This window comes from Sminthopsis crassicaudata, chromosome 4, assembly GCF_048593235.1.
Source record: "Sminthopsis crassicaudata isolate SCR6 chromosome 4, ASM4859323v1, whole genome shotgun sequence".
Lineage (NCBI taxonomy): Eukaryota > Metazoa > Chordata > Mammalia > Dasyuromorphia > Dasyuridae > Sminthopsis > Sminthopsis crassicaudata.
In genome coordinates, this window is record NC_133620.1 from 68,065,497 (window position 1) to 68,091,153 (window position 25,657).

Here is a 25,657-nt window from a genome sequence, read left to right on the forward strand (position 1 = left end):
CAGTAAATGTCACCGAAGAGCAGCACATGCGCACTGGCATCGTCATCCCCGGGAAGGGAGCCAAAGGGTGCCTTTTGTCATAGAGGCAGGACCCTTCTTGGAAACTCCAAATTCTCTCGACAGCTTCCCCACCCTTTCTAGAATCTCTTAAACTACCTCTCTGAAGAGACATTTTAAAATTCAAAGAGGTTTGCCAGGGGAACGGCAAAAGCAAACGTTTAAATTCTTCGCCTTCTACTCAGGCTTCGGTGGAGACAGCCATAATTGACAGTTGCTAAGGCTTGGGAGGGCCCTTAAGTTTCTATGGCGACGATCTGGCGTCCATGGCGAAGTCCCTTGACCTCGTAGTGGAAAGAGGGAGTTTTGCAGTGTTTTTGGCTGTTTTTCACTTGACTTGATGGGTGGAAGCGGACGCTGACCCTACGAAGCCGTGGTGGGAACCCTTCCTCCACAACGCGGACCCCCTCCCCACCCGCTCCCAGCTCCATGTTCCCTCCCGAGTCGAGTGGGCCGGGAATAGGACCCTGGCGGGGGGAGGAGGGCGGCGGGCGTTCCCGCTCCAATCCGGAGCTGTGACCACCTCCCGGGTGTCTGATTATCCAGTCCGGCTTTGAAAGCCTCCAGCAAATGGCTGCCTCTCATCCCCAGGCAGAATAGCATCATTTAGAGGGGCCAGGGAAGCACCAGGGGTGCCCGGAACCCACTAGGTTGACATTTGAGGAAAACGAGACTCAGAAAGTTGAGAAATGGGCTTGAAGTCACACAGTCAGAGCCAGAGTGAGATTCAAACCCAGGTTCAGATCCCATGAGCCTCTCCCACTGTTCCGCCAGCAAAGCGCGCTGCTCTCGAAACCTCAGCTCTGTCCCTTGGTGACCTCTTAAATATTTTTCTCTCTTCTAGGACTGTGGTGGTAACTGGGAGTGGAAACATTTGAGTAAAAGAGTAATAGTTGTTATTCATCATGTCTCATAGTAAAAAGTCTGTTTCATTTCTGCCAGTCCTGCCCTCAACTTCTGAGGGAAAAGAAGCTATGGAATTGAAGGCCACCCACCATAAGGAGATAGGTAAAAGCTACCAAAGAAGCATCCTACACGATTCTTTTCAGAGATGGAAAACGTTCTCTATTCATTTTCCCTCGTTTAGGTTGGCAACATACCTAAAACCTTAAAACTGTTTTCTAATAACATGTTTAAATAAAGGAAAAGAGTGATACATCAAAACACCTAGTTTCACCTTGTTTCATAACATGCATATGGCATTTTGGCTATGTATCTGTTTCATTGGCAAGTTTTGTTTTCTATTGTTTTGAATTAACCCTATTTTAAACAGCCTATGGAGTATATGAACGGTTCAATTCAATAAATATTTAAGCACCTACCAGACACTGTGTATTGGTGATCCCACTGAAAGATTTATTTATTTTCTGTAGTTGTAAGTTGTTATTCTCCGTAGTCAAGGTGGTGACTTTTTTTCAGGGGGACAAAGATACCAAGAAATGTATGTTCAAAACATTATCGAGTCAGACCAAATCGACAAACTCAGATGGAATGGCTTTCCAAATTCAAGCTAATTGTTAGAGGAAAAGAAAAAGAAATTCAATACCCTTTGATACCGGCTTGTTTACTGTGAGGAAGGGAAAGTCATAGATTGCCCAGTTGTTAAGCAAATTGAAATCATGAGATCTTAAATTTAGAATAGGAAGGAAATGTAGAGGCCTTTCTCTCAAATCCTTCTCTTTTCCTAATTTCCAAGGTTTTATTTGGGTGTTCCTACTCTCTATTTGGATACTTGTTAACTGACCAACCATCTCCCTTGGTGATTTTATAAGGAGAGTTCAATTATTATCTCTCTGCAATTAATTCCCAGAACTAATACATACAGCCCTAACCTCTCCTGAGCTCTCTTACCTTGAATTGAATATCTCTTAGATATCCCAAACTCATCATGTCCAAAGCAAACTCATTACTTTCACTCCAAAGCTTCCCGTTTCCAAATTTTGCTATTATGATTCAGGGTACTTCCAAACACCCGGCTTAGAAAACCTAGATGACATCTTTGATTCCTCAGTTGCACTCAACCAACATATCTCCAATGTTGATAAGTTATGTCATTTCTGCTTTAGTGTCATCTTTCGTATGCATGTCCTTTCTTGACTTTCCTACGGCCTTTATTCTGGTGGCCCCATCACCCTAATCTTAGATTATTTGGCATATTGTTCTCTCTAGTCCAGTTCATCTTTCATTCATAGCTTCCAAACAGATCTTCCTAAAATACAGGCCTTTCTTTTTCCATAGTCAATAAATTTGAGTGGATCTCTTCTGTCTCCAGCATATTCTATTTGGTTTTTGAAACCTTTTTCATGACACTACTATCTCTGGTTCTCTTACCTGCCTGACTTTTTCTCAGTGTCTTTTGCTGGTTCATTATCCATACATATCATGCCCCCATTTAACGTGAATGTTTCCCAAAGGTCTGTCCTTGACCCTTTTCTTTGTCTATACTCTCCGGTAGACCAACAGGTACATTGGGTTTAATTATGATTTTTGGTGATTCACATGCAGTTCCATATATCCAGTCTCATTCAGACCCCTGAGAATTCCCAGTTTGAATTCCGGACATTTTATTTTAGTTGTTGAGAAAGCTGGGACTCACAGACTCACATAGATATATAAGTACAAGAACTTGGGCCAAAACTCAAAGATCAATTTGCTTTTCTGGATTCTGAGCTCTTGTGTTATTTTTAACTAGTAGTCTAAATTCTGTCAGTACCATGTATATTTGGAAGTTAGCAGCAGCATTCATCTTAGAGAACTCATTTCAATAGTAGTTTTTCCAGTCAAGTGGTTTTTTTACACTCTATCCACCAATGTTCTTCCCACTTTACCCCACCTTTTTTTTTTAATAAATCTTTATTTTTTCCTATATTTTCCCTGTTATATGAGAGCCACCTCATATAACAAATAATTTTTAAAAAAGAGATTTTAAAAACTCTTCAAAACCAATGTATAGCTCTAACAGCATATGCAACATTCAGCATCCTCGGATCCCTGATCTCTGCCCGGTATCTTTTGCAAAAGATGAGCCTTTTGTTTTCCCCTGCAGATGATACCAAGAACTTTTCTCTCCAACTACTTTCTAGTGACTTCTGAAGTGGACGATAAATCCAAGGCACTAGTCTGCTCTGACCAAACCCCGCTTGAGAGCGATTTCATCCCGGAGGAAATTATTTTGTCTCTGACCAATGCAGCCTATGCTGGCAGTTGCCCTGAAAACTTACTACCCCGTAAGAAAGTCAAAACTGGCAAAGAAATGAAGGTATGTCAACTTGGGAGCATTTTAGTTTCTGACATGGGACCATCTTAGAAAAATCTATTTGTAAATAGGTCTTTCGGTAGAAATCTATAAACCTTCCCACCAAGGTCGCAGCCCCTAGGCAAATGAATGAATGAAACTTGTCCTTTGTCATTCCCTTTAACCGGTTTTAACGTGAATAGACCGAAATGGTCAATTTCCCTGTTTCCTCCTTCTCCCCTTCCCTCCCTCCCTTCCACCTTTCCTTCCTTTCTCCTTCCCTTCCTTCCTTCCCTTCCTTCCTTCCCTCCTTCCTTCCCTCCTTCTCCCTCCCCTGTTTACTCAGGATTTGAGCCTGTGGCAGGTTTTCGCGTGAGTTGAGCGCCTTCTGCTGAGCCACCGTCTCTGTGCTTCTTCCCAGCTCGGCATGCGCCCCACCAGCAATGTTTGGCACCACCCCTGCCGAAGAGACAAGTTTCGGTACCTGACGGATCACCCGATCTCCTTCACCGGAGCTGGAAGGTAAGGGCCGGTCGCCGAGGGCAAGGCGAGGTGGTAGAACGCGGCATGATTGCACTGGACCCGTGAGGGGCTTCCTCTACCCGGGCGGACCGCGCTTACTGCTGGGCGTTACGAGCGCTCCGGGGGCTGGGGGCGCCAGCGGGCACGTGGCAGAGCTGGGCTTTGAAGCCAAATCTTACGGACTTGGAATTCAGCTTTCTGTCCAATACGCCACGCTGGGCGTCTCCAGGAGAGGCTTGGGGTCATGTTTCTTATTCTTTTCCACACTTTAGACTCGAGGCTCAGTTAATAATAATAACAATACGTACGTATAAGTGTGTATATGTGTGTGTACATATTGTATTTATTATTATTGTATGTTATATATGTATATACCGTATATCACATAAGCCCGTGTTGTATATTACATACACACACATGTACATTATATATCTATATTGCATATATGCACACATTGTATGTTATATGTACATATTTAGCATACTATATGTACATATAATTCTATACTATACTATAATATATATATATATTGTATACCATATATGCATATATTGTATATTATATATGCATACATGTACATTATATACCTATATTGCATATATGCACATATTGTATATTACATATGTATACATTGTATATTATATGCATATGTTGTATATTGCACAGCACATATTATATATGCATATATTGTATATCACAAATTATACATTGTATATTATATGCACACATTGTATATCATATATGCATATATTGTACATTATATATGTATACATTGTATATTATATGCATATGTTGTAGATTGCACAACACATATTATATGTGCATATATTGTATATCACAAATTATACATTGTATATTATATGCACACATTGTATATCATATATTACACATTGTCTCTTATATGCACACATTGTATATCACATATGCAATGTTGTACATTATATATGTATACATTGTGTTATATGTTGTATATAAACATATTATATATGCACACCTGTACATTATATACCTATATTGCATATGTGCACATATTGTATATTATATATGTATCCATTGTATATTATATGCAGATGTTGTATATTACACAGCAAATATTATATTTGCATATATGGTATATTATATATGTATACATTGTATATCACATATTATACATTGTCTATTATATGCACACATTGTACATCATATATGCAATGTTGTACATTATATATTTATACATTGTATATTATGTGCATATATTGCATATTACACAGCACATATTAGATATGCATATATGGTATATTACATATTACACATTGTCTATTATATGCACACATTGTACATCATATATGCAATGTTGTACATTATATATGTATACATTGTATATTATGTGCATATATTATATATCACATATACAATGTATATTATATGCATATGTTGTATATTATATATGTATACATTGTATATCACATATTATACATTGTCTATTATATGCACACATTGTACATCATATATGCAATGTTGTACATTATATATTTATACATTGTATATTATGTGCATATATTGCATATTACACAGCACATATTAGATATGCATATATGGTATATTACATATTACACATTGTCTATTATATGCACACATTGTACATCATATATGCAATGTTGTACATTATATATGTATACATTGTATATTATGTGCATATGTTGTATATTACACATCACATATTATATATGCATATATTGTATATTACATAGTACATATTGTATATTATATGCACACATTATATTATATATGCACATTTTGTATGTTACACACTTATTTTATATGTATATTTTACATGTTATAAGGTATGTATTGTACGTCATATATGCATATGTATTATATAATATGTATACATTGTACATGTATATTATAGATGTGTACACTGTATATTGTATGTATGTGTTGTATATTACATATATACATATTGTATAGTGCATTGCATATTATATATTACATATATGTGTATACACATATATGTGTGTGTATATGTCTATGTGTGTGTGTATATATATATATATATATATATATATATATATATATATATATATATATTTCCTACTATGTGTTAGGCACTGTATTCAGTACTTTGTCAATTTTGACTAATTTTATCTCGCGAAGTAGGTGTTGCTATGATCCCCGTTTTACAGTACTGGAAACTGAGGTAAACAAGGTTAAGGGATACAGCTAGTAAGTATCTGAGGCTATATTTGAACTCAGGTCTTCCTGATTGCAGACCTAGTGCACAATCCACCGTGACATGTGAGGCTTCTAATACAATTCTGCATGGGTTCCTGGAAAGGATAAAAATGGGAAATCATAAAATGTTAGACCTGCTCGTTTTCTGGGATCACAGGTTTAGAGAGACCTTAGATGGCAAGTAATTCAGCTTCTCACTTTAACAGAGGAGTAAACTGAGGCTTGAAGAGATTAAGCCATCTGCTGGGTAGGAAGCAGCTGAGCAAGAATTTGAACGCAGCTCCTTGGTTTCCTAGTATAGCACTTCCCACCGCCCTCACCCCCCTTTGCTGCACTACACTACCCTATCCCCCCAGCCTGAAGAAGGTATGTGGCATTTTTTTCTTCCACTCTTTAGCAATAGCAACAAACATTTGAGAACAAATTCACTGCTTTGTCCCTCATGCTGCAGTGAGACAAGATGGGATTAGTTATGGGATCTAGTGCAGAGTAAAGACTAGGAAATAGACTATTGGGATATAAAGGGGGCGGACTTATTTCTGCAATCTATGGAATGTTTTGTTTTCCTCAAAGGGCACTCTTATATCTATGAGTTTTCATCCATATCAGCAGAAATTTCCTAGACCCTATTTTTAGAACAGCAATAATACCACCTTATGTTTCCGTAGTGATCTATGGCTTTCAAAGTTTTTTATTTGTCTCTCACAAAAACAAAAACAAGGCTGAGGTCACGTTAATTATCCATAATTTATAGATGAGAAAATGAGCCTCAGAAAGACTAGGTGGTTCCCTCATTGTCTAGATTTCAGCTTCTTAATCAATGGGTCATGACTCCATATGAAGTATGGAGGGGGTCTAAATGTGGGGGTCTTGAAATTATGATTTATTATACGTGAATTGATTTGTGTACCTGTTTTATATACCTGTACACCTAGGGTCATATAAAATTTCTTAGGTGAAAAGAGAATGGAAAAAGTTTCAAGAAGCCCTGCTCTAGATATATACTAGACCCTTTTCTTTGAGAGTGGACCGAAGTTCAATGGTTTGTAGAGTTCTATATAATTGAGTTGTTGTTGTTATTGTTGTTTTCCGTGTGTGTGTATCTGTGTGTCTGTGTGTCTGGATGGAAGATTCCAGAGAAGGTTGTAGTCATAATAATCTTTCTAATCCTACTGCAGGAAAATAAAAAAAAAAAACACTTTTTATACTTTGTATATTAAATTGTTCTGGTGATATTTTTTGCTTTTCCTTTCTGGGTGCTGACATTGTTCTTAAGTCCATTCTCCCTCTGATCATTCTAAGTTTTTTTCAGGACTTGGGCTTTCTGCATATTAGTTTTCTCTTGTGTTTCATAATCATTCAAAAATTTCAACAAAATAAAACAAAATTTTTGTACTTTCTGATTATAGCTTACAACATGGTCATTATATCCTTTTTTGATTACAGCCCAGTTATTAGTTTATTTTTGGGTAGCCCCTTTACTAAATTTGCCATTGTAGATTGTCTTCAAGGTGTTTATTTGTGGAAAGTCTTGATTTTCTTGTAGGGAAAATAAATGGGCATGAATAGTAGCCCTTGGAGGAGTGTATGTAACTACTTGAAAAAAAAATCAGGCAAAAAGGGTTCTGATTAATATCAACTTGGGATAGATGTTATTTAGTGTTAATTAGTCCTGTTTTCTACCACTTAGAATCATAATTACTGGTCATTCTAAGTCACTATTGCCTTGCCATATAGGTGTAATAATAGCAAAAACCTGAGGGGCCCAGATTTGTAGTTTAAAGGAAAGTTGTAGATATAGCTAACTTAAATTTCTGCAAAATATTTGACAAAGTCCCTTATGCTATCCACAGGTCACACACACACCCTCCCTGCAACCTCAGTAAACTCCAATGGATCAAATATAAACTGCCCTTTCTAACCTAATCCCCCTTTACCTTTCTAGTCTTTTTTACACTTCATTCTTCATTCCAGAGAAAATAACTTCCTTCCTTCTCCATCTCTCAGATCTAGACATTCTTTCTGGCGGTTCCCTATGCCTAGAATGTTCTCCCTTCTCCACTTTGATTACTAACCTCCCTGGACTTTCAATAGCCTTATGGTTTAGTTACCTGTCTTGAGGCTTATTCTTAGCTCCAAACTCTCCTTCACTCACTGCAAAGTGATTTTTCTAAAGTGATCATATGGACCAATATTTAATAATCTCCAGTGGCTCCCTATTACCTCCAAGACCAAAAAAAAAATTTCTATTTGGCTTTTACAGTCTTCTATAACTAGGCCCCATCTTACCTTCCCAATTGTCTTCCTCTTTATTCTCCTCCCCAACAGTCCAGGGATACTGGCCTTCTTGTTCTTCACCCATGACCTTCCAGTTCCCATCTTCATACTTGGCTGTCCTTTCTGCCAAGAATATTCTTCCTCTTCATCTCTGCTTTACCTTGCATTTTGCCTTCAATACTCACAGCTCAGTTCCATGTTTGACAAGGTCACTTTCCTCCTCCCCCTACTACAAGTACCTGCTCTTATTTGCTGTACAGTATTTTGTGTGTATGAGTTTATTGAATGCTATTTTAAGTTTTACAATATGAGCATCTTGATGGCAGAGAATGGCTTTTTGTCTTTCTTTATATTCCAAGTATTTGGCATAATGCTTGCCACAAAGAAAACGCTCAATAAATGTTTGTTGTCTCATAAACTGCAACATGTGGCAACTAGGTGAGAGAAATGGGAATGCTTAGTCTATATTAGACTATCATAGTAGTCTTTCAAGCATTAGAAAAATAGTACCGTGGAATCCGTGTGTCCTAGAGGGCAAACTTTGGATCAATGAGTGGAAGTTTCAGAATTAGATTTAGTCTTGGTACAAGGACCAGTTCCTAGCTATGTGACCCTGGACAAGCCATGTAATCCTGATTACCTCAGTTTCCTCATCTGTAGAATGAGCTGGAGAGAGAAATGGCAAACCACTCTAGTATATCTGCCCAAAAAAAATCCCAAAGGAGTCACAAAAAGTCAGAAATGAGTGCTAAAAAAATCCCAAAGGGGTCACAAAAAGTCAGAAATGAGTGAAATCAACTGACCAAGGGCAGCCCTCCTAACAGCTGGAACGGTTCAAAAGTTGGCATATACTACCCTTAGGAAGTAGTGAATTTGCTGTCACTAGAACCTCCAAGAAGCTCAATTAGCATTTGTCTGAAATTCATTTAGAGAGATTACTTGCTCAGTTCTAGGTTCTACTATATTGTTCTTTCTAATTTCAAGATTCTATGATCTAGAAATATTTGAAAAAACCCACCATTCTGAAGTTAAGATTAAACAAGGTAAGATTTAAATTACATTACAATAGTAGCTTGATTTGAAATCAGGAAATCTTGATTTCTCTTTGGTTCTGGTCCATGTGACATGAGTGAGCAGTTTCATTTCTCTGGGTCTCCATTTCCTCATTATTTTACAAATTGATAATAATTGTACACTTCACAGTGTTCAGGTGAGGACAATTCTTGACAAACTAAATTTTCATGTAAATATGGACTCGTTATACCTAAAAACGTTACTTTTTTTTTGTTAGTATAAGATTTTTATTGTTTCTCTATTCTTGATTAATGCTGCTATTTTTCAAATCTAAGGAATAGATAGTTTTGCATTTACTTGCAAGTAAAATAACTTAATTCAGGGCTATATCTTTTTAACTATAATTCTTTTAAGTTATCCTTATAACTATATCCTTTTAAGTTCAGATCATCTAAATTATATCTATATGTCCATCCATATGATAGAATTATAGCTAAGTCTTCTGTGCAGAAGAAATAAGATCTACTCAGTAATCTAATCTCAAGGAAAGCTTGGGGTCCTGAAAATGTCATGAAGTATCTGATTTTTATTGTATGCCCTTGGGACATGATTTTAATGACTAGTAATTACCATTTATATTGCTTTTGAAGTTCTTGGAAGAATAATTAAATGTGCATGAATGTTGCAATAAAATGTTATATACATGTATGTATATATTTATACATGTAGATACATATATATGTTAGTATGTCATACTACACATATCTTATCTATAGTCAATAATTTTAATAATAACTTTAATATAACTAAGGTCCAGGAAGCAAAACAAAACAAAGATCTCTGAGTAGCCAAAATAATAATAGTAATAATCCTAATAGCATATGTAGTTCATACTCTGGAATTACTCTCTTAGCTCCCACTCAAACAAGTGAGATGAGTCTAGAGGGTGGATGTTAGGTCCTCTAAGAGCTCTTAATGGTAGCCTTGAGGGGTTAGTGTCATTTCTAATGTCATTTAGGCCCTCAGTAGTGTTCTCTCTGCCGTGATTATCAGTTCATATCCATCAGCCAGCCTGGATGATCTTGGGCAGTTTGAGTTTGCTCTTTTGTAAAATGGGGATAATAACAGCCCCTGCTTCCTGGGGTGGTTATGAAGATCAAATGAGATCATATTGATAAAGCCCTTAGCTTGGTGCCTGACACATAAGTAAGTGCTGTATAAATGTTAATGATGATGATTATTTTTCATTGACCCATCTGTAATCTACCATAACACTCCCCTGTACCTCTTTTCTCTTTCATTTCCAAACTCCTAGAACAAGTTGGACTTTCCCCCATTTTCTCCCTTCCCATTTATGTCTCTCCTCAAAATCCATTATGCAACATGAACTGGTTTGTCCACAGTTCCCCATGACCTATTCATTGCCAAATCTGATTTCTTTTCTGTCCTTATATTTCTTGACCTCTCAGCAGCTTTTTTTTTTTTTTTTTAACAACTATTTACTTCATGTTGTGATTCTTTTTTTCCATGTCTGCCTGCTTTCTTTAAGAGGATCAGCATCCTCCAGTTACCCACGTTTGCAGCTAAAGTCATCCTTAACCCTTCCTTTTCCCTCAACCTGTGTTGCCAAATTTTGTCAATTCTATCTTCACAATATAGCTCACATCTAAAGTGATTTTCCTGATCATTTCAACCCCCACTCCCATTCAGTAAATTCCAGAGGTTCCTTGTTGCCTCCAAGATCAAATACAAAATGTTCTGTTTGGCATTTAAAGCCCTTTATTACTTAGCCTCCTTTTCCAGTCTTCCTATACTTTACTCCCCAACAGATACTCTTGGATCCAGTGAAAATGGCCTCCTGGCTATTCCATGAGCAAGTTTCTCCATCTCTCAGCTCCCCAGTTCCTCGTGTCTATGATACTTCAAGTTTTGTAACCAATAACTGTTTTCCCACCTATGATGTTGCTCCTCCTCTTGTCTGTAAAAAACGATCTGCCTTCTCTCATGCAGAGTCTTTTGGCTTGCTGGGGAGTTGAAAGACCCCTTTTATTGGTAACTGCTAGCCTTGCCAGCAAATTAAAAGTGCTTGGAAATTTGTGCCTCCGTTTATTTTAATTTTAAAAGCGACATTACGCTACTGCTCAAGAGAAACTACTGCCTCCCTCTCAACTCTAGTGTAAAATTATTCTCTATTTGCCTTTAATGGTACTCCACAGTCTAGCTCCATTCTAACTTCTCAGAGTTATGGCACATTCTCCTCCTGCCCACCCCCACATATACTCCCTGTACCCATCAGACTGGAGGACTTAGGGTGCTGGGCACACAACATACCATTTTTCCAGTCTATGCCTTTGTGCTTGGCCTGTGCTTCCCTCCCCAAGCATGCTCAGCATGTCCTCCCTCCTCAGCTCCTCCTCTTAGAACTCCCAGCTTTCCTTCAAAATCCGACTAATGGGACACCTATCCTGATCCTTCTGGTTGCAATGCCCTTCCCTGAAAATTACTTGTATATATTTTGCATTTGACTACGTCCAAATATATTGTTTTTCCTCTGATGTAGGACTGGTACTGTCCTTGCATCTGCAGTGCCTATGAGTATGTCCCTAAGTGGCACTTAATAATTGCTTGTTATTTGGAGTTGACTTGCACCAGGGTACAAAGCTGACCCAAGTCCAGGCCTTCTGAACCCATATCATAGGATCCTAGAATGAGGACTTAGGACCTTAAAGTTGCATGCTGCAGTCAACTGCTCTGAGATGCCAACCGATGCAACAGGCTAATGGAGGCACTCTTGGTTACAGAGCAAATGGTTGTAATCCAGGTCCTAATGATTGCACAGGACCCTGTCCTTTCTATGCCTCGGCTTCTACACATGTTTGTACTACCTACTTCACAGAGTGGTTGTGAGGATGCAGAAGGGAATCATGATAATAATGAATGTTTCTACAAAGCTTTTAAGTTTTGCAAAGTGCATGAGAAAATAATCTCATTCATGTGAGCTTCACAACCACCCCATGAAGTACATACTAAGGTGGTATGTCCCCACTTTACAGATGAGGAAACTCTAGCTTTGAGCCCTTAATTTGCCTATGGTTACACAGCTGGTAATTGTCCAAGGAATGATAATGTATAGAAGAAGTGCTTTGTATTTGTGCCTTAATGGTATAAGCCTCTGTGATTTCATTAGTGTGGTTATTCCTATTCCCTCTGGCCCCCTTTTGCCTTAGTAGATTGGCTTCATGAGTTTCTATGGGGGGAAAATCATTAGCCAGTGACCAGCATTTGGGGAATGACCTCTGTAAATATGGCTTGGCTGGTCCTTGGATGATAGACTTACAGTGTGGTCCCAGGACTGTGCTCTAAGCCTGACCCCTCTTGGGGAAGGGCCTGCCCGAGCCTGTGTTTGCTTGGCGTGGCTTCTGGGTATGAATGGATGCTTCTCCAGTGGGGCATCAGAGTGAGACTTTAGTGGAGACTCATAATCCTGAAGTACTATAAAAATCTAAGCTAATTATTATAATGATAGAAAAGTTCATTCACTTCTTTAAGGTCAGTAGTTGTCAGTGTGATTTTAAAAATTAGCAATCTACCTGAGAACAAGTTCCAAGTTGTTCTTTTTAATTGCTCTGGGGGCGGAATCAAAGAAGATGACTCAGGGGAAGTAGGATGTAATAAAGAGATGCCTCAGAAAAAGACCTAAAACATTATAGCATATAAATAGCCAAAGAATAGTTTCTACTTGCATCATATACCTGTAGTAATAATTTGGTCATGCTTGCAACATTTCAGCATCCTGTGGGAGGTGGAACCAGGTGATTATCAAAAAGTATAGAGGTGGGCCTGTGTACCATCCTTTGGCCATACTTCTTGGGCCCATCGGGCATTGCCAGTATGTATATATGTATATATATATATATATACATATTATATATATATTTTACTTTATTATATATATATTATATATATAATATATATTTTATTTTATTATATATATAAATTTTATATATATATCTATATATATAGATATATATATAGATATATAAAATTTGCCTGAATTTAGATCAGTGTCTACCTGAAGTTTCATACTGGGTACAAATGTGAGAAATCCCTTCTATTCTGGAGCATGCTGGGTGATCTTTCTCAGAATTAGTCTGGAATGAGAATCCTAGCAGATCCTTGTCTAGCTGGATAGTTCTTTTGATGAGATCAAGTTAATTGAAGGACTTTGAATCTTCTGATGAAACTAAAACTTCTTCAGGTGAATTGCAGTCCTTGAAAGTCTCAGAAACAAATACCACCACCACCCAATTCTCTAGACTGGTCACTTGGGCCATTGTGGAACAACCTCAATTTCTTTTGGAACTGAACCACTAGCTCTCTAGAATGGAACGGTGGGTTCTGATAGCTTAATATCTTTGGTAATGGGATAAAATAGCTTTTTTCTATTGGTAATTAAGGCTATAACAAAAATCATGTGACTATTTAAATGTATTAATGTGGCACTGTTTTGATGTATTGTTAATTATAAATAAAATCTTTTAACATATCAAATGCAAATATTACTCCCAGTGTGGAAGGCCAGTGTCAACAAGCCTTGTTGTTATTATAGTTAAATAAATATTTGATAACATTAAATTAAACAGAATAGGTAAATATTTATAATTCCATCTAATTCTGCTTTTTTTTTCAACTTAAACAAGAAAAATGAGAAATAAAATCCTAAATAATAACATAAATTCCACTTATGTCTTAATTAGAGGGGAAAACTTTAAAACAACAACAATAAAGTCTCATTTACTCAATTTCCTTTTACATTTTTTCTGTATATATTCTACAATTTCATGGTTTCTCTCTTTTTACAGTACAGGCAACATGTCTCAATGGAGAGGGTCTGGATTGGGAGTCAGGAAGTCATGCTGAAATTCTCTTTTGCATTTATCAATGTTACTGGTCTCTTCATGATTCCAGCTTTTATTTTATTCTTTGTTTTATTTGTTTTCCTATTCTAAACTTGTTCATTTCTTTCTTGATTTTCATTGTTTTTCTTCCTTGCTTCCTTTTCTAAATTGTTCTAATATAAATTTATCTTGCTATGGTTCTTAATGCAAATAACATTTGAATGTTGGAGCTTTTAGAATTGAATTACTGAGCACATATGAGTCTGATTGAAACATAGTGGGGGAAAAGGAAAGTAAGAAAAGATATATGTAGTATTTTAAAAGATGTCCTGTGGAAGCAGCATTAAACTTGCTCACCTTAGCCCAGAGTACCTACATAGAACATACAGGGAAAAGTGTTTGAGAGGTGGACTTAAGCTATGTGTTACCAAAAATTAGCTGAAGATTAAAGAAACTGCTTTGGGAAGGGAATCAGGCAGAGGCCAGATGAGCATTTATTTGGAGATATATACATATGCACATCTATGCATATTTCTGTTTTGTCAGTTCTTTCTCTGGAGATAAATAGCATCTTTATAAGTCCAAGTATTTTCATGTTTTTCTAAATCAATTAGATTATCATTTCCTGTATCACAGTAGTGTTCCTTCACAATCATAGCCCACAGCTTGTTTAGCCATTCCCCAATTGAAAGGCATCATTTTAGCCAATCTGATAGGTATAAGATATCTAAATGTTTTTTAAGTTTACATTTCTCTAATAAATATGGAGCATTTTTTAAATAGGACTAAATATGGTTTTGATTTCATCAAAAGTTGTCTTTTCATACCCTTTGACCATTTATCAATTGGGATATGACTAGTATTCTTACAAATTTGACAAACTTCTTTATATATTTGAGAAGTGAGACCTTTATCTGAAAGATTGTCTAAGACAGTTTTTTCTCTAATTTTCTGCTTTCCTTCTAATCTTGGCTACATTGATTTTATTTACATAAGAACTTTTAAATTCTATACTTCAAAAATGCTCCCTATCTCTTGTTTTTTCATATATTATTTTCTTATCCATGAGTCTGATAGGTAATATTTTACTTGTTGTTCTAATTTTCTTATAATACCTGGATCAGGTATCCACTTTGACCTTACCTTGGTGTTTGGTATATTGGTCTATACTCCAATTCCTGCCAGATTGCTTTACGGTTTTTCCCAATAATTTCTACCAATTTTTCTTATCTTTAATAGTATTTTTATTTTTCCAAATACATGCAGAGATAATTTTCAACATTCACTTTTGCAAAACCTTGTGTTCCAAATTTTTCTCCCTCTCCTCCTCACCCCCTCCTTTTCAAGACAGCAAGAAATCCAGTATAGGTTAAACATGTGCATTTCTTCTAAGCATATTTCCATATTCATCATGCTGTGCAAGAAAATCAGATCAAAGGGGAAAAAAAACAAGCGAACAACATTTTCATATGAAAATACTATGTTGTGATCTACACTCAGTCCCCATACTCTCTGGGTGCAGATGGCTCTCTTCATCACAAGATCATTAGAAATGGCCTGAATCACCTCACTGTTAAAAAGAGCTGTGACCATCAGAATTGATCATTGTATAATGTTCTTGTTGCTGTGTACAATGTTGTCCTGGTTCTACTCACTTCCCTTAATTCATGTAAGTCTCTCCAGGACTCTTTGAAATTCATATACTGTAACTTATTCAGCCATTCTCCAATTGATGGGCATCCATTCAGTTTCCAGTTTCTTGCCACTACAAAAAGAGCTGCCACAAACATTTTGGCACATACGGATCCCTTTCCCTCCTTTAAGATCTCTTTGGGATATAGGCCCAGTAGAAACACTGCTGAATCAAAAGGTATGAACAGCTTTATAACCCTTTGGACATAACTCCAAATTACTCTTCAGAATAGTTGAATCATTTCACAACTCACCAACAATGCATTAATGTCCCAGTTTTCCCTTCAACATTATCATTATCTTTTCCTGTCATCTTAGCCAATCTGAGAGGTATGAGGTGGCACCTCAGTTTTAATTTGCATTTCTCCAAATAATAAATTCTAATCCCCAAACTTAGACCTTTATGTTTGTCAAACTCAAGATTATTCTAATAATTTATTACTGTGTATTATATGTCTACTCTGTTCTACTGATAAACCTTTCTATTTCTTAGCCAGTACCAGATAGTTTTGATATTTACTGCCTTATAGTATAGCTTATGAATGGTATTGCTGAATTTCCTTCCTTTATATTTTTTTTCATTAGTGACTGAAATTCTTGACTTTTTGTTCTTCAAAATGAATTTTATTACTATTTTTTCTAACTTAATAAAATAATCTTTAATAATTTACTTAGAATGGTATTAAATAAATGGGTTAGGTAAAATAGTCATTTTTATTATATTGGCATTGCCTACCCATGATCAAAGAATATTTCTCCAATTTTTAAAATTTTACTTTATTTGTAGAAGGAATGTTTTATATTTATGTTCATATAGTTCCAGAGGCTGTTTTAGCAGGTATGCATTCAGGTATTTTATATTATCTGGTTTTTTTAGATGTCTAAAACAAAATTGAATAATAATGGTGAAACATAGTATACATTTGCTGTTTTTTTTTCTTTTAATTAAACCTATTTTAGCTTTAACTTTGTCTGAGATCACAATTACTACCCCTGCTTTTTTACATAATAAATTCTATTTCAGTCTTGTATTTTAATTGTCATTTTTATTATATTGCCTTTATGTGACATATTGCTGAATTCAGATTTTTAATCCATTCTGCTATCCAGGATAAATTCATTCCATTCACATTCAAAGTTACAATTACTCATTGTGTATTTCCCTTCAACCTATTTTTTTTTCACTATCCTGCTCACCCTCTTACCCTATTTCTTCTCAATTGTCTAATTTACTTCTACCCACCTTGCCTTCCTATTCCCTAATCTACCCACCCCCTAACATTTCTTCCCTTATCCTCACCCCTCACCCTTCACCTTAATCTAAGAGTCCCCCTCTTATCTCCTCTGTCTCCTAATTCTTAATCTACACATACTTCTAAAAGTCCCTCCCTTATCCTATCCACTTGCTCTCTTTATTTCTTTCTAAATTTAGAAGACTCATAATATCCTTCTTGATGTATATTGTACCCTTTTAATTCATTTCCAGTGAGAGTAAGATTCCATTACCAGCCTTTTACTCCGCACTTCTTGCATTCATGTCTCATTTGTATGAGATAATTGCTCCTTTTAATCTCTCCCTACCTAGTTTTAGTTTTTAGAATCATTCCCTCATACATAGCTCAGCCCAAGCCTTTCTTTCAAACTATACAAAAGAGGTCATCAGTTGTGTTAACATTTTTACATATAAAAAGTAAACAGTTTTACCTTATTGAGTCCCTTACAATAGGGTCTTTAATGCACCCTAACTCTTCTGCTCTTTGAAATATAGTATGCCAAGGCCTATGGTTCTTTGGGGTAGAAGTTGCTAGGTCTTATGTGATCCTTGCTGGTAGCTACACAATATTTAAATTTTTTTTTTCCTTATTACTTGCTATATTATCTTTATAACCTGGAACCTTTGAACCTTGGCTATGATATTCCTATGTTTTCTTTCTGGGATCTCTTTCAGGTGGTAATTGGTGGATTTTTTTTTTTTTTCTATTTCTGCTTTATTTTCTTGTTCTAGAACTTCAGAGCAATTTTCCTTAATAATTTTTTGTAATATTGAATAAAAATTCTTTTTTTTTGGTTGTAATTTTCAGATAGCTCACCAATTCTTATATTGTCTTTACTTGATCAGTTCTTCAGATCAGTTGTTTTTCTGATGAAATGTTTCACATTCTCTTCTATTCATTCTTTTTGATTTTCTTTATGTCTTATAATTAGATTCCTCTTGGCCCAAATCTAATTTTAGAAGAATTATTTTCTTAAGTTTTTTATTCTTTTTCCAGTTGGTTGACTTGATTTTCTTGAGTTGCTCTTATTCCCCTCCCCCTAACTTTTCCTCAAGCTATTTTATTTGATTTTTGAAGTCCTTTTTAATTTCTTAGAAGAACTTTTTTTGGACTATCATTTGACATTTCTCTTTGAAAAAGAAGTGACTCCTTTTTTACCTCCACTATCTTCCTCTGAATATGAACCCACTTCTTTATCTCCATAGTAACTATCTATGATTGAGTTCTTTCTCCACTGCTTACTCATTTTTATTTTTATTTTTAGCAACTAATTATTATTTTAATCAGTTCTATTCCTAAATAATGGCCCAAGACTCAAGTCCTTTTCACTATAATTCTCTGAGCTCTGTTCCTGGGCCCAACCTTTGGCATTCCTCTGTACCTCTAAACCATGGCTAACCATGCTCTCCTTCAAATAGTCTTGCTCCCTTCAGTTCCTCCAGCCACTGCAAACTTCAGCTTTCCTCTCTGCTCAGCATTGAAACCAGGAAATCTATCCTCATGCAAGTGACCAGCCCTGTGCCACTGCACTCACTAGCTGTGTACTGGTCCCTTCTCACCTGTGGAATGCACAACCCATGAAAATGCCAGAAATCAGATCAGCTGTTCTGGCTCTCACAGATTCCATGAAAAGCAAAAGAAAAGAATGACCGAAAGACATCGTTTTGGTTCTTTTTTAGAAAAGTTCTCTCCAGAAGAGACTAGAGAGAGACTCGAGCACTTTATTATCATTAATAGTCCCCTTAAATGCTTTCTAACCACAGTGTTGCTAAGGAGACACAAATGAAAACAAAAAGTAGATAAATCAGTCAGTGTATGATGGAACTATGAAAAAGGAGAAACTTTAGCATTCTCAGATAAACTGTCTCTTCTCCTATCTGGGCAGATGGCTTATTATTCCTGCAAATTTTGTTCTCATAACATCTCAGTACTCCTGAAGCTTCCCGGCCTCTGCCAACCAATGAGCAGATTGCAATGGGGGTTTGTGTCAGGTCAAAATGACACTAATTACTGCAAACGGAGTGCAGATTGATCTGTCCAGAACACCTGGGAAAGTACAGCTTAGGAAATAGCAAGCTATGCACAGGCTAGGCAGGTGTAATTACATCACCAAGGAGGTCACACCCCCCCAGCTAAAGCCCAGGTCATCCCAATTGGACCTTGCATCTCTCCCCTTCAGGCTTCTACTCGGACTCCCACACTGTCCCTTCATTCAGGCCAAATCTCTACCCCTGGAGGTTGAATCTTTCTTGAGGTCCTTTAAGTTGCTTGGGAGAACAACTTTTGTTTATTTCTGCTGCTCTACATTCACTTTGAGGCAATGTTCTGTCATTTTTTGGGGGAGGAAATTTGGAGAGCCTGGAGTTTTCTGACCTATTCTACCATCTTCCCAGATTTCTCTCTCTGGAATTCTTTTTAAAGCCACATTGGCAGGAAAAGGAAGACAAAAAGATAGATTGTTTTCTCTGTTAAGAAGAGCATGTGGGTTGGAAATATAAGAACTAAAATAACTTATCTTAGATAAATAACTTATCTAAGATAAATAAAGAGAAAATAAAAGAAAATAAGAGGAATCTAATGAATATTATTGCTCATACTATCCCCATGTAGCCAAAAGGTTCTTTTTTTGCCTGCATAGTGTGTGAAATTGTGAGAAATAATTCCGAAACCAAGAGAATTAGCTGGCTTTGGAAAGAACTGGCAGATGGAACTGCTAAACTCTAATCAGGAGTATTGCAAAGATTGGGGAAAATGAGGGAGGTACTACAAGATTAGGAAAGAGAAAATGTTGCTCTAATTTTCTAACAGGGAGAACACAATTTTATCTAACTCTATGCCAGGGAACTTGACTTAGATTCCTGGGGAAATCGTAAATCATTATAAAGGTGACTAGTGAATTTCTAAAAAGGAAAGTGGCTATTACAGAAAGCCAGCATCAAAAATAGGTCATGTGACAGACTAATTTCCTATTCCCTCCTTTTTTAAGTAGGATGATTGGATTGGTAGTTGAGAGGAATTCTGTAAATAGAATTTGCCCAGATTTTAGGAAAATTTTGGAGAGATAAGGATTAATCAATAATATAATTAGAATCAAGAAATATCTAAATGACTAGACTCAGGATGTTATTGAGGGCTAGTGATAGGAAGTCTTTAGTATTCCAGGAGTTTGGACTTGGCCCTGAGCAATTTGATACTTTTATAGGTAACTTGGCTAAAGGCAAAGATGGAATTATCAAATTGCCAGGTAGTATTTAATTTGGAGGATTAATAGTACCCTTAATGATGGGATTTGAAATTCAAGAAGAATAAATGTAAACTATTATACTTAGGTATAAAAAATCAATCTCACTCATTAGGAATAAATAAAGATACATAAATATAAAGATAAGTAAATAAGATACACTTAGACATAAAAAAATCAGTCTCATAAGTACAAGATGAGGGAATTTTAGTAGACTTTAAGCTATAAAAAAGTTGAGAATGTGATATAGGAATCAAAAAACTAATTAATGCAACCTTGGCCTATATTAAGAAAGTCATAACTTCCTGGAATAGGAAAATGATAGTTCCTTCACCCTACCCTTGTCAAGCAGTAAACTGGTATTAATTAATGACCTATTAGTGCCAGATTCTGGGCAAGATGCTGGGGCCACAAGTATGAAGAATGAAGCAATTTTAATAGGCTGTCATCATCTTTGTATTGTTAGATTTGCATTCAAAGTATTATGTTGGGTGTTGGGACCTACAGTCTGAGGAAGACATTGATAAACTGGATAATGTCCAGAGGAGAACACCCAGTATAGAATGTAAGGGCCCTTTAAATGGGCAGCACCACAGCGCAACAGGAGATTGAGTGGCCCAGAAGTAATCTCTGTGGATATTAGGACTGCCCTGTGGGTGGGATCTTGGCCATATTGAGATAGCTTCTTAATGGGTGACGACTCTCTTGCTGGTTGGCTGTGTGTGTGACCTCACAGGCCCTTTATAAGCCCACTGCAGACAGCAGTCGCTCTCTTTAACCTGGCTCCCTAACCTGGGGTAGCTGAGCCAAGCCAAGTGGATGAATAGCCCAGAGAGGTAAGGATTTTGGTAGTGAACATCTGGGTCTTCAGACCAGGTGTTCACTGGGGAACCAACAAGTCAGAGCATCAAGTCAGGGCATTATGTGAGTAGGTATAATAAAGGCTTTTAAGATTACACGTGGCTGTTCTTGAGCACGCTACTGGTTATTAAACTATAGATTCAAGAGATTGTGGCCAGAGACCTTTGAAGGCCTCAGAGGAGGCAAGCCGGGTAGAGTTGACACTGCAAAGGTCAGTGGTCAAAGGTACTCTGGTGGGCCTGGGACAGACTGGTAATAGTAACTGCCAGGAGGGCATGTTACAAATGGCGCCTGAATGTGGGGCATCAGGAATTATCAGGTTTTGAAAATATTTAATATTCAGAATTAAGATTCTGAAAGATCCGGTAGAAACGCCACTTAGGAGGGAAGGCAGAGAAGCAATATGGACCCAGGTAACTCTGGGATCAGGCTCAAGGACACAGCTGAACATAATGCTTATATCAAGAGGTTAAAGAGCCAGATGGAAGATCTTTTAACAAAGATCACCACTGAAGAACAGCAGGAAGCTTGTAATCAAGCTCCCAGAAGGCTATCCCCACACCCAGTAAATATAGCTCAGAGACGGAGCAACCTAGAGCTAACGTGTTTGTATGACAGTATAGAGTATAAAATTTGACAGCTAGAAGTTGAGTTAAAAATAGAACGACAAACAATTAAAATAGAGTTGCTGGAATTGCAGGTTAAACTACAGATTGAGATAGAGAATGAAGACAAAGCTAGGTTACTACACAAACCAGTGGCTGAAGCTAAGGAGGGAAATAAACAAACTGCATGGACTTCAGTTGGAGAAATTCTTCTTAGCGTTTTGTTGGTTTACCTTGTGTATTATTGTTTTAAGGAATTTATTGATTACTCTTCCATTGAGAAGAGGTTTAGTTCTTTTTATGTGCAAATCTCCGGTTGGATTTTAAATCAGTCTTTGGGGAATTTTCTAATTCCTGACCTTCTTCCCTCAGCCCCATCTTTGTGGGCCAAGGGAGAAGGAGGAGGAGGAAAAGGAAGGGTGATAATATCATCAGCACTGCCCATTAATCCATTTAAAACTCCTGTGTCTACATTTCAAAAGACTGGAGTAGGCTTTATGGCCCAAGGCAAAAAGGAATTGTGGGGTATTGACTATAATATTCAGAAAAATTTTAAAATACAGTTCAGTTAATTTCTAAGAAACCTTACAGAGATAAGACCTTGCAGTTAGAGAGAGTGGAGTTTTATACTTGTAAAACTGCTAGGATAGTCTTTGGAGAGTTGGAACTCCTCTTTTCTTACCTTGTGGATTTTTCACTTCCACAGGTGGGCTTGATTTCCCAATCCCCCTACGAGTATTTATAAAACAGTGTTTATGTTTAGAATGGTTTGGAAAATTGCTGCTTTAATCACTAGAATAAATAGACAGTGTGTGATCTTTGACCCAGGAGGAAAAGTACTGTCAGATTTATTGATTCACACTCCTGAAGTACAATTTGGTATCAGAAATTCAAACTTTGATTTTTTTAGGCAAAAGAATTCAGGGATATAGCTGAGTGTTCTTTTTTCATTAACTGTATGAGTGGCAGACCACTGAAAAGGATCAGCTCTTTTAAGAACTTCGAGAGCGAATGAGAAAGAGCTCAGATAAATATACCCTACATGTCCATTTTCAGAGTGGACCTTCAAATCATATCTTTTATAATCAGGCTGCTAGAATCTTATATTTGCAAATTGTGATAACTAAAGAGGAAGCTAAGAGCATGACAGAAGGCTACACAGCTTATCTTTCTTACACTCTCCTATACTCCCTATAGGACAAAACCCTTATGGTTTGAAATTTAATGTTTTAAGACCAATGGACATTATGGCTTCATTCCAATCTGGAGAAGCAGCTAGACATGTGATCAACCATTTTTCCATTGTAGAAATTTCACATGCATTTAAGAGAGTTTATGGATGGGCTTACAAATATTTTGCCTTTAGGTGTTTTTGCATTGAATTTGACTTTGCCCATTCCATTGGCATTTCTTATAATCCTATTAGTAAAGTCATTACTGAACAGACTATATCCCCAAGATCTTCTCTTCTAAACAAGAGAAGGGAATTTTGGGATATGCACAAGATGTGGCAATACATATATGTGATTGCTTGCAATTTTTAAATTTTGATTTTACATTTTTAAACACTTTTGATTTTAAATCTTTAAAGTATTTTGATTTTATATTACTAAGTTATTTTGATTTTATATTTTTAAATTATTTTGGTTTTATATTTTTAATCTATTTCGGTTTTACACTTTTAAATTATTTTGGTTTTACATTTTTAAATTCTTTGCATTTTACCTTAGCAATGCACTTCGGGCATACACAGAAAGTGCAGCTAAGTGACAGACTGACTAACTTTTTTCTGACTTTTGTTAATCTTTTTGACAAGAACTTTCCTTCCACTGTGATGTGGAAAGGCCTGGATGGCATTTGGAAAGGCCCAAGTTGGGCCCCGGGTACATTCCTTCCTAGGTGCAGATCCAGCAGCAGAGTTCATCCCCACCAGAGACATTTGTGAACTGGGGATCCAGACAACAGCCCAAAGGGACCAGCCAGATGTCAGCTGCCCTCCAGATGCTGATGGCAGCAATGTCCCTCCTGACTGTGACACCAGAGACAGCAGACACAGTTCCAGTGTTGCAGCTGAAATGGACTGTTTTGGGTGATATGCAATATAAAGAATGTAAATGGACAATGGGCCTGCTTGCTTCTCCCATGGCTACTTGCCATATGGTGGCCTGGGGAGAGGCTTTGCCCTGTGCTTTCTATTGAAGGACTATACTTTTAAATTAGTGGGTGAAAAACCAACACACCCACCTGCCATTGTTATTGAGACAATGTTACTGGACTTGACTTTGCTTATGTGCACCTGTGAAACTAGAATTGCTCTAGGATTGTGAAAAGTGCAATAGAGAATTGTATTAAGCTAGAATTGTTCTAGGATTGTGAAAAGTGCAATAGAGAATTGTGAGAAACTAGAATTGGTCTAGAATTGTGATAAATGTAACTAGAATTGTGACAACCTACCTCACTGATATATAATTGTTAACTAGAATTGTGATGTTTTACCTTGTTGACTTCCCACCTCAGTGCTGACATCATTGGCATCCAACCTCTTTGGCTTATTATCTCAAGTATGACCTGGATGAATGGGTTGAGCACTTGGCCACTGTTGAGCTTGGTTCTTATTGTCATATTTCTGTTTATTGATCTGCTGCTTTGTACCTCCTTGGGCATAACACTCTGTCATCTCATGGATCAAGTGAACTCTAGCTGGTGCTAAAAGTTTAGCTTGATGAGATGTGTGGCTCCCACAAAACAAGAGAAGGGAATTGTAAGGGTCCTTTAAATGGGAGGGCACAGCGCAACAGGAGATTCGAGTGGCCCAGAAGTAATCTCTGTGGATATTAGGACTGCCCTGTGGGTGGGATCTTGGCCATACTAAGATAGCTTCTTAATGGGTGACGACTCTCTCGCTGGTTGGCTGTGTGTGTGACCTCACAGGCCCTTTATAAGCCCACTGCAGACAGAAGTCGCTCTCTTTAACCTGGCTCCCTGAGCCAAGTGGATGGATAGCCAAGACAGGTAAGAATTTTGGTAGTGAACATGTGGGTCTTCTGACCAGGTGTTCACTAGGGAACCAACAAATCAGGGCATTATGTGAGTAGGTATAATAAAGGCTTTTTCTTGGCTGTCCTTGAGTGTGCTACTGGTTATTAAACTATAGATTCAAGAGATTGTGGCCAGAGACCTTTGAAGACCTCAGAGGAGGCAAGCCGGGTAGAGTTGACACTGCAAAGGTCAGTGGTCAAAGGTACTCTGTTGGGCCTGGGACAGACTAGTAATTGTAACTGCCAGGAGGGCATGCTACAATAGTGTAGGGCTTTGAGTTAATTGTATTAACATTGGGGGTATTTATCCTGGAGAAGTCAAACTAATGGGGACCTAATAGTTGTCTTTGATTATTTACAGGACTTTGATACATTCTATTTGACCCCAAAGACTGGAACCAGGGACAATGAGTATAAATTCAAAAAAGTATTTTTTGGTTTGCTTGCAGGAACAATTTCCCAGCATGATATTCCAGACAAGGTCTGACAAGGGCATCACCTCGCTCCTCTTAGAAGATTTTACTCTTTGAAGGCAGCCAAGAGCTAATGAGCTTTTTTTTTTTTTTTTTTTGATGCAGCATCACTCTAATGACTCATACTTAGCTTCCAGGCCATTAAACATTCTCTCTCTCTCTCTCTCTCTCTCTCTCTCTCTCTCTCTCTCTCTCTCTCTCTCTCTCTCTCTCTCTCTCTCTCTCTTTCTCCTCAGATACTATTCAGAATACTTTC

At 37.1% G+C, this 25,657-nt stretch overlaps 1 protein-coding gene across 1 annotated transcript in view; it reads left to right on the forward strand.

Moving 5' to 3' along the window:
* The first annotated feature begins 262 nt into the window (after positions 1-262).
* Positions 263-25,657, forward strand: part of AXDND1 (axonemal dynein light chain domain containing 1) — a 116,634-nt gene continuing 91,239 nt past the window's right edge. Inside the window, 4 exon segments of the mRNA XM_074308490.1 lie at positions 263-433; positions 902-1,065; positions 3,141-3,316; positions 3,714-3,814. Coding sequence (XP_074164591.1) covers positions 963-1,065; positions 3,141-3,316; positions 3,714-3,814 — 380 coding nt within the window. The 5' untranslated portion in view covers positions 263-433; positions 902-962.